This window comes from Buceros rhinoceros, unplaced genomic scaffold (genome assembly GCF_000710305.1).
Source record: "Buceros rhinoceros silvestris isolate BGI_N320 unplaced genomic scaffold, ASM71030v1 scaffold21437, whole genome shotgun sequence".
Taxonomy (NCBI): Eukaryota; Metazoa; Chordata; class Aves; order Bucerotiformes; family Bucerotidae; genus Buceros; species Buceros rhinoceros.
The window spans coordinates 33,965-44,495 of NW_010420715.1; the positions used below are offsets into that span (position 1 = coordinate 33,965).

At 48.3% G+C, this 10,531-nt stretch overlaps 1 protein-coding gene across 1 annotated transcript in view; it reads left to right on the forward strand.

The window, feature by feature from the left end:
* The window catches only part of LOC104496317 (slit homolog 3 protein-like), a gene marked incomplete at its 3' end in the record, with an annotated part of 50,811 nt that overhangs the window by 33,792 nt on the left and 6,488 nt on the right, over positions 1-10,531 (forward strand). The window contains exons 5-6 of the mRNA XM_010139409.1: positions 2,101-2,194; positions 7,283-7,420. Coding sequence (XP_010137711.1) covers positions 2,101-2,194; positions 7,283-7,420 — 232 coding nt within the window. The remainder of the gene's footprint in view (positions 1-2,100; positions 2,195-7,282; positions 7,421-10,531) is intronic.

The window sequence follows — 10,531 nt, forward strand, 5'->3', positions numbered from 1 at the left end:
GGGACACGAGGAACACCAAGCCGACAAACTGGCAGTTGTCCAGGCGTGGCCAGTTCTGACCTGCTCGTGTTCATGTCTGCCCAGAGGCGGAGGGAGTTGCTTTGCTGCTTGTTGTTCGGGAGGGTTGGTGGGCTCTGGGTTTGGGGATTGCTTAGGAAGCAGATCTGTCCCCAGTTCTGCCACCCCAAAAATGGGTTAATAGGTGTCCCCAATGGCTGCTGCGTTCGTACTTGTAAGACTTGAACATCTCTCGTTGCTTTTGAGGAGTGACAAAGTGCAGTGGCAAACCTCAGGTCTGGCAAATGATCCATTTCCCTGCTTCCCATCGGTTTGCGGCATCGGCATGTTCCCCTTCCTGAACTGCAAACACGCGTTGCATTTGCCCAGGAGTTCTCCAGGGCTGTGAAAAGACCTGGTAGAATTTACAAGCGGTGGCTTCCCAGGATGCCTCAGCTCCAAATGGAACTGTCTGCTGCCGAGTGCCATGCCAGACCTCTCCGGTGTTGCCAAACCCGGACCTCTAGAAGTCACGAGGATATGTATGGTACACGGACACAGGGTTTGTGCCGGTAGTGCCCTCTCTGATGCCTCCAGGGCTTATGTTCTTGCTCCACTTCCTCGCTTATTCTTGACATGTCTCAAAAGCACATCGATTAGATTTTCTATGGTTGAAACAAACAAATTGAGGAATTTTTGACATTATATCTTATACTTCCATTCTAATATGAAGAGTCAAAAAACAAGTGATGTAGTTTGTACCGTAGGGAGGCTGGAGATGTGGGAGAAATAACCTGAAGGGTTGGGCTGGGGGTGTTAATAACTTAAACCCTGCCTGTCACCACCAGAGTCATCCCTGCCAGATCACAAGTCTGATAAAAGATGGACAGTTCTGATTTGCATTTTCCGTCTGAATTTTGATCTTCGTGGTTTGCTAGCCTGGTGTTTTCTAGTGTTTCTCCACAGCCACTAGAGTTAGAAATGGAAGGATTTTTTGAGAAGGGTGTTTCTGCCAAGGCAGGTGGAGCAGCAGCTTCATGAAAACACACTGCCAGCCCACCAGTGCCTCCCGCGTTAGCCTTTTCCCCACACTACCCACACGGCTTGTTGCTCATGCGATGGTATGTGTTGTGTAGAGACCTGCAAAATATGCATAACCTCGAAACCCTGCAGATGTGGTGGCCTGGCAGAGCTGCGTGGGGGACTTTGGGACTGCAGCTTTGGGGGGTTTCTGTGTTGACAGTACCTGCCCTTTGCTTTTCCCACAAGACTTGGGGAGGTGTGGGGTAGGTTTCTGTTGGTTTCTTGGGAAGGTAACGGTTTCTGTGATCTTTGGCTGCATCTCAAATCCTGGGGTACTGGAGTGTGACCTAATAATTTAGGACTCAGAGAAGGGTGGTATTTAAATAAACTATCTGGACTTGAACATTCTAGAATTATTAATTATTGAAATTTATACAAATCCAGGGAGGAGCGTGGCATGTAACACACCATACCTAGAAACAGCTGAGCTTACATACGATGGATTTTTTCTGAACAGACATCATCTCCTGTGAGCACAATAGAGCTAGCGCTTTTCTTGTAAATAGTGAACGTTTTATAATTGCACACAGTCCTAAACCTGGTTCCTATTATTGAGAGTCGCAGAGGTTTTGGGGAGGAGGGTTTGAGGGTTGTTGTTCTTTTCCAGAATGATGTCCAATCAGCTTCTTTGGCAGAGTATTAACTACGGCTAAAACATGTTTCTGTGTGAAAATGTTACGGTCGAATGAGCGCCCTTGCTTTTGTGTCACTTTCTTGCTTTGATATAAGAGGTTCGGGGTCAGGAACTGCCCGTTTGATCCTTAGTCTGTCTCCAAGTGGGGTTTATATGTCAGTACTTTTTACACCAGCCTTTCAAATCCACGTGATAGAAAAGCACAGTCACTGTAGGTCAAAGGAGCCCAGTCCGGTGAAGTCTCACAAGCCGTATTGTTGCTTACTGCTGCATTTCTGAGCTGTCTCTGTTCAGGGAGACTCGCCATCCCTGAGCATCATGGGTGGTGGAGCTGCCTCACGATTGTCCGGGTTGTGTTACAGCTTCATTCTTTTCTTTTGCCTCAGGTGAACTGTGCGATGAGGTGATTAACCACTGTGTTCCTGATCTAAATCCCTGCCAACACGAGTCCAAATGTCTTCCCCTTGACAAAGGAACCCGGTAAGCCTGCGTGTATGTTGGTCTCCACGCACTGGGTAGATTCATCTGTGGGCTTAACTAGGATGGAACCGCCAATGAGTTTGGGGTAAATCATCATCAAAATGAATGCAAATAGTGCAAAACTATAGACACTTCGGGCCATGTCACATTTTCATTTTAATGCAAGCACAGATACTTCTCTAGGTTGTTGAAAATAATGGGTGTACTCGCAGGGCAGAGTACATGCTCCAGTTATTCTGGAGTGGAGCATGGCAAGAGAAGGACTTCTGGAACAGTTCCTGCAAAGTATCATCTCCTGCACCCGAGACTAAGGACAGTTTCCTTGTGTGTTCCTCAGGGCACGCATCAATTCAAGCAGCATAACAGGAGCCTTAACAGATGCTCCTCAGCCCGTGCTGGCTCAGTGTTTAAAACCCGGTCTCCATTCTAGCAACTCGTGGCCAGAGCACAAAGCTGCAGGTCGGGTTTCCTGTTGTGTTCCCACATCAGCTGTTGTCTTCCAGGATGGCTGGTGGTCTTGGGGTGCGCTGGCAAGGGCCAGCCTTGCCTGCAGTGGGGCTCTTCTCCCCACCCTTCCTCAGCAGGGCAGCAGCTGCCAACAGCTGATGTGGATGGGGCTCACTCGGGAGCCGCCGGCTGCAGAGGCGAACCCCACTCGGCTCGTGTTGGGTTATCTTTGTGAAGCCTGTGTTTGCATTTGTGTCCTGGGAATGATGCTTGCTGTTTCACAGGGATGGAACAAAGCCTTCTGTTTTAAATGGCAGTAAAACATCTGGAGGCAGGATGCAGTCCTGGGTGCTCACCGATTCCCTCCTGGAAGGGAGGGCTGGCGCTTTGGTGAGGGACGCCCTTGCCCACCACACCCAGCATGTCCCAAGGGAGACACGGTCGCTCTCTCTGGCCTTCTTGGTAACTTGCAGCTGAGGTCAGATTCTGTCCTGTGAAGCAACCAGCATGTCAGAGTAGTGTAAAATAATACACAGAACATGTCAGGACACTGAAAAAAGAAGTGAAGCAAAATTTTAGGGATGCCGGCTATCTCAAGGGCAGCTGAGTCTGTGCTAGACAGTCAGTCTTGTACAACTCAAGCCTTTCTTTCGGGTGAAAAACCTCCAGACAGAAATATTTCCAGCTCTTGAGAAAGATGAAACTATTAAATGATTAGGACAGTTCCTGAAGTGATGCACAGGGACTAGCGCATCGTCATTAAGGAGGTGTGTACTGGTATATAAGTAGTCCCTGATGTTCTTTCCACCTTTCATTCGTAGTTAATCCATCATTCAGCTGATCCAGTAGCTACATCGGGTTACAAGGCAAAGGCCTGTAACGCAAATCACCTTATGTTGTAGATGTACGAAGGGATGGAGACAGATGTGGTCCTGAATGATTTCACCCTTTTTGGAAGCATCATGCCTGCCACCCAAATAATTTGAGTAAATAAAACACTTTTTCTTGTTTGCTTGCTAGAAAAGTGTTCTTCTCAGTGGGGCCATTAACCCTTGAGGGGAGCCTAAACAGCTATTTGTAACTATTTTTTACTACTGTCTGTTGCATTATTCTTCCCACTATTCGTAAAGTACTACGCAACAATCCAGAGTTTCTTCTGTACCATCTTGCTTTCTAGCAGGCCAGGCTTGAGAGGTGAAGGAGCCTGCCCAGCCTTGGACACGGATTTGTCCAAATACTGCCTTTGCTTTAGTTGCACCAAACCATTCAGAAAGGGGCTGAGAGCCCTCAGCAGCTTTTGCAGCGTGTGTGGTCACTGCTGGGTCTCACCGAAAACCACCACCTCCGGCCCTGTGCTGTTGCTATACCCTGAGCAGTTTGATCTGCTGACCTGTGATGTACCGTGCATTGAGCGCGTGATGGAGCGGTGTAACGCTGTGTGCAGAATGAGGCAGGCTCCTGCGCCGGTCCTCCGCTCTGCTTCCAGAGGTGGGGAATATTAACAGCTGGATTCAGGCTTGTTCCCGAGCAGACCATCCACTCGTCAGGTTTGTGCCCTGGGCGTGTGAGTAGGACCCACCAGTGAAGAATATCATAGCAGCAAGGACGCCAGTCAGTCCGTCTGTCCTGCCTTCAGCTCTAGTCAGTCTGCAGCTTTGCAGAGAGGGAGGAAAAGGTGAGAAAGACAGGAAAAGAAAGTAGGAAGCCAAATTATTTATTGATATGGGGAGGGAAATTCCCTTCTGGCCATGGCAGAAGCCATGATTCACGGCTTTAATATAATGGACACTGAGTGCGTGCAGGTGAGAATCCCCTCGGACAGGCCAACGCTTCCAATACCACTAGACATGCTTTTAGACTCTCTCTGATACCAGAAAAGTTTCCATCACTACAAGGCTGTAGCAGAAAACCAGGTTTCAACTGTACTGCTGTCAGGTGGTCACTGGGCAATGAGATAACTGAGGTACTCCCGTAAATTACTCTTACCAGGATTTGAATATGAAAGTTTCCGCCGCCTTTGCTGCATCACACTTTTACTAGGACTCAGTCACTCGCCGGCACTGTGTGGGGTAGGGATGGAGCTAACAGCCTCCTTCCCTGGTGGGGAGAGCTTGAGTTTCTAGGCGGCGGCTGGGCGAGGCGCTCACCTGGCTGAGTTTCTCACCTGCCGTACTCCAGACATGCATTTTTGATAGCTTCAGCCTAGACGTGACACACCAAGAGCTCAGCGATGACTGACCCGACAGGAATTCCGTGTTTCTAAAGGGAAAGCCAAGCTTGGAAGCAAACTGGACTATTTCAGTGTGTGTGTGGCTGCACAGAGCTATTTGCTTCCTAAGCGAAAATCACAGGTGGCTTTCCTCGGTTCCAGCCTCCACATCTTTATTGTGCTGTTCCTGTAGAAGAGGAGTAGCTTTCTGTATGCCAGAAAACAAAACCAAAAACAAAAATCAACAAAAAAAATACCACTTTACACAATGCAATGACTTCTAAAAAAACACCTTCAGGAAAGGAGCATGTTTTTTCCATTCACCATATTGGTGTTGGAGTATGGTATAAATATACTTTATTATACTAAAGCTTGGAATTATTACCTGACAGCTTAAAATGCTGATTTAATGCAGCCCTGCAAAGAAAAGTGGTGGTTCTGTCATTACTGAGATAGCCAATACACATCATAAAATTGATGCATGGCAGCCCTGAATAAGGAACTGCACATCGTTCATTATTACATCACTTTATATTAGGACTGCAGGGATCGATAAAAAGCAACAGGATTAAACGCTGCCAACTCCCCCCACAAAGTCTTTGATTGACATTATTTGCTTGCAGGTGTGACTCAGATGCAGCCAAAACATGTTGCCCACTTCGTACGCTTTGGAGAAGGAACGCTTTTTGCTCTGTTTTGTCATCTCCCTTATGTTAATCACAGTATTCCCTGAGCCACCAAGGTGTGAAAAAGCCATTCAGGCATGAAGAGCTGGAACATCAACCGTCCTGTGGCTGCAGAGGGTTGTGGAGGGGCCTCTCCCGTAGGAAGGATGGAGAAAGAAAGTGTATCTACGTAACATAATCCATCCTACGGCCCATGGGTTCCAAGGGCTTGCCCTGTTTCCTCCTTTTTGAGCCAGTCAGAAGGCATGGTTTGAAATGGAGACTGAAGGTCACATTCTTCTCAGTGCTTGGGCTAGGCGGCTGCTGAAGCCCCCATGCCATGCCAGCTGGTCACTGGGCGTTAACACACACAGGATGTGCTGTTGCTCTCTGGCAGGTTTCAGCCAACCCGCTGCCTTGCCCTGGTGAACTGGGGAGCAGCCAGGAGCCAAAACTGTCACTCAGAACCAAATTCAGCACAATGACTGCTGCCTGGAAATGGGAATACCTTTCCTTATCAGCTCCTGCATGTCCAGTTCCTCTGAAGAGGTTTTCCACAAGGAGCCTCCTCTTGCAGTTACTGCACCAGGCTGCTGGCAGGGAGGAGGAGGAGGAGGCCAGCAGAATAGTGGCAAAGCAGTAGTTTCTCTCTTGATGCTGCCTCACTCAACTTTGTAATGTCTCTCCTCTTCCAGCTCTCGGTGGCGAGCACACTGGGTCCAAACAAGGGGCTCCAGCCAGAGCACAGCCCTCTTTTTTTATTGCTGGAGTTAACTGCAGCTCTTCCCTTGTTTTGGTTGCAGTGGTACGCCTTTTGTTTTCCAGATGTGCAGTAACATCCAGCTGGGAGGAGTAAAACATGTTTTATGAACTAAAGCGTGTTCATCACTACCCTGTAGATTCAGAAAGAGGCTGTTTAGCAGTCCCAAAAGATCTGTTCCGAGTCAGAGACTTTGGGATGTATTTTCTATTGTCAGTTTATAAATTTCTACGAGGCTTTTCACAGAAATGCTGATGCAGCCTTCATACAAGAAACTTGGAAATGGTATAAAATACAATAAACAGCCGGTGTCGGCAGGTTTGGGCGCATGCCGTTGTGTCGCTCCTGTGGATGGCATTACCCCATAGCAGCAGGTACACCCTTTATCCAGGTGTCACCAGGGGAAAGGACAGGCTTCAAAGACTACTTTCGGTCGCTGCAGCAACATTTGCTGTGCCTGGCAAATGAATGGCAAACAGGTGGTGGTCTCCAAACTGATGCTCTTTTCTTTTAAATTTGATGAGTTTTATGGCTTGCTTGCAGATTGCTTCCATTTGGAAGGTGGAACCTTACTGTGCTCTGTGGAGCTGCACAGAGCCAACCTCAAACACTCAGCAGCATGCAGACCTTGGCAAAATCACAGTCGGAGACATCAGAACAACTGCCCTTGCAGAATGTTGCCCTTGGAGTCTGTAAGGCTGGGGAGGTGTTGTCATCCTTGGCATAATTAGGAGACCACTATTTGACTGCCCTTCTCCGCAGGCCTGGCTGTGGAAGAGCAGTGGTGTGGCACTGCTATGCTCGGCCTGAATTGAAGCAGTCTGCAGAACCTCAGATGCAGACAGGAGGGACTTGAGCACTTCTGATGGCAGGAATTGTGCTTGATGTTTCCAGGAATAATTGCTAACACCTTTCCATCTCAAAGCAGATTGGTGCTAGGCTGCCTGCACGTGCTGCTCTCGAGAACGTCGAAACAAGCTATTAACAGTGATTTTTTTGCATTTCAGATGTGAGTGCTTGCCAGGTTACAGTGGAAAACACTGTGAAATAGATGATGATGACTGCGTGGGCCATAAATGTCGCCATGGAGCTGTCTGCGTAGATGCAGTCAATGGCTACACCTGTGTCTGCCCTCAGGGTTTCAGGTACGTGAGCGTCAGCTCCCTCCCCGGACTGTCTCCTGCACACAGTGTTGGGCACTGGCTTTAATTGCTTTCACCCTCAGAGCTAATGAGCCTCTAGATGTGGTATCGATCCATCCGTCCTTCGCGAATGGATGGCTCAGTGCCCCACATCTTGTAGCCGAAGCAGGGCTTAATGAGTTGACTAGATACAGGGGGCTGATGATTCTTGCTTTGGAAGGAGCAGTTTGCCTCTCGTGCGGTGCCGTGTTTGCCTGCCCCAGCCTTTCCCGTAGGTAATACGCTCCCATCAATTACATGGAGATAAACTCTGCATGCGCAGGGCGAGCAGAGGATAATAAAATTACATATATAAACCCTCAGACCTGGCTGCAAGAAAGCGTGAGTCTGCAGATACTGTGCCGGCGTCCCTGTGCTGCTGGAGGATGGGCTTGGTGCAATTTGGGCTGTAAATTTCCAGTCTGCGATTCTGACAGGTGCCAATATATCTGACTCTGGAAATCTCTCTGTCTGTCAAAGATAAGTGTGCTGCTCCAAATGGATTCACTAATGATGGCCTCAGACTGGATACTGGTTTCCTTCCAGCTAAGCCTTTTCTGTGTCTGAAATACACACAGGAGACAAAGGAGGAGCACCTGAAAAGATCAGTTTTGACAATGCAGAAACGGCACGAACACTTATAAATCATTTTCTCTGCTTTGTATCTGCAACTGTTTTCATTCTTCCTTTCATCCTTGCTGGTTTGGTTCCCCTCTCAACACTCATTTTTATTGCAAAGCAGACAGTCTTCCCTGAACAGGCATAGATACAACATGATGTCAGCCCATGGTTTCACAGAATCAGACTTGTGATTTACAGGGTATCAGATATCCTCTAAACTTCACATTCATACCCTTTTTCTCCGTGTTTCATTCTCTGCATCGGTCCCTCTGACAGCCACAGCAAACCGGTGACTGGTGAGTCTCACAAGTGGCTGTCCCTCAGTGGAGTTGTAAATGCTCGATGTTATCTAATTGTTAAGAGTTGAGAAATGGGACTGCAAAGCCGTATCTGGAGTCAAGGGTAACTCGAGCCTGTCATCAGATGACAGCCACTGGGAGACTTGTGCTGCAGGTCCCCTGATTTGTGAGGCGTGTCAGTACTAGTGATGAATGTGAGGAGTTTTTTTCCAGGAAGACAGGGTCACAGTGTTTGGCAGAGGTGTGACACAGTTGAGCAGAGCAGCAGGGGTGGGTGGGAGCCTGGTCTGGGCCCCTTCCTGTGTGCCAGCAGCTCTACTGGCAGTGTAGGCAGTGCCCCAGCTTGGCTGATCTCACACCAGGGACTTTAAAAGCAGAGCCTGGAATAGCCCAGCCTGCCCCCTCCCAAATGAGGGCGTTTCATTCCATTAAAAGTCATCTGAGAAGAGGAAACATCGTTCTACACAAAGCTCCAAAACTCAACTACTGTCTTAGACAGCGTAGCTCAAGGTAGGCTTGGGCAAGTAGAGTAATCCTGCTGCCTGTCCACAGCAGAGCCAGGATTCACTTGAGGTCTTCTGCTGGCTTGCTTTTTTTTTGCACTAGTCCATGCCAACTCCCAAAATTTCCTCTGCAAAATGCAAGGGAGCAAGGGTCTTTTAGGAGAAAAACGTCACAGTGGGCACTCAGACTCCCTCTGCCAGGGCGGAGAGCAAGCTGAAGCCCATGTGTTCTTCATGCAGCAGAATAGTCCCTGATCTTGTTTGATTTCAGGATTAAAATTCTGCTAACAAAATAGGAGCTGCTCATTATTCTTTCCGTGACTTCAGCTGTTTGTGGTTTAAAGGCTTGTGCTCTCACAGGGGTTCTGATTATTTTTCTTCCCTCTTAAGACCAGAATTGCAAAGATGGTGGTTGAAAGAGTTCAGCCTTCTGATGTTCGGGATTGTAGACTGAACTGTTCACAGCGTGTGCCTCAGGCGGTGGGCTGTGCAGCGAGGAGATACCTCTACAGCTATCTCAAGGCTGCCAGAATTGATGAAAAGGAGACAACACAAGGGGTGGTCAGAAAAAAACTTAGCAAGGAGATCTAAGATGATGATTAATGAAGTTTTTGGCTAAGTCTGAGGAACCATTTCCCAGCAGTGAGTTTGCAGAGTGACCTCCCCGTTATCTGGAGCTTAAGCTGATATAATAAATACGTAGACCTAGAACACTTCCGTGGTTGTCACTACGCTGCACATCAGAGCCCCTTGGAGTCATACTTTAATAAGGGTGTTAAAACTCACATCCTTGCGCAGCTGAACAAACGGCACTCCAGTAGCTTAATGCGGGGCCTCATCTGCCCGATGACGCCCCTCTGACACCCGCCCCAGAAGGAACAGCACCCAGGCGCACGCGCCTCTTCCCATCTTAGCATTTCCTATTCGCTGTTCCTGGGCAGTCGCTCCCCGCAGCACGTGTCCTTATCGCGCGGCAACCTCTGCAATGACATAAAACCCTTCCTTCCTGAGAAGTGTTCAGTGTTTCCTTCCCAGAACAGCATTCATTTACCCCCCGCAGATGAAACCATTTCTGAGAATTTGTGAGCCCCGTTGGGTAAAACCTGACTCACCAAACCTTCCCTCTAGCAATCAGCCTCACAGTAGTGCTGTCCTGATTAATGTTGCTCTGGTGGGGAAGAGCACATTAAGGCCGCTGAGCTTGATAGAAAGCCCTGTTCCTCCATCGTGTAGATGCTTCAGAGCTCCCCTCTGGGATAGTTTGCTGGAAGAAACGCAGCAGTGATTATTTAAATAAACGAGATCGTACCAGGCGGAATGGACTTGGCCAAGCTACGCAAGTCAGGCCGTGCTCCACATTCCATTGCTGGGGAAATAAATAGTATTAATTATTTCTAAAAATATGTTTTTTAAAATATTTTAAAATTAATAAAGGCCTTGACAGACACCGTTGGTAAGGGAACTTCTAGATGGCACTGTCAGGACAGCTGCGCTTGTAAAGCCACGCGCTGAAGGAGATTCACAGCAAGGAAGGGTTGTGCAGGAGCCGTGCTGGGAGCGCAGGAAATTTTTCAGAGCAGCATCAAGCACAGACACACTGGCTTCTTGCAACATTTGCTTTCTGTTAGTGGAGGCTGGTTGCGGGGCGCAGG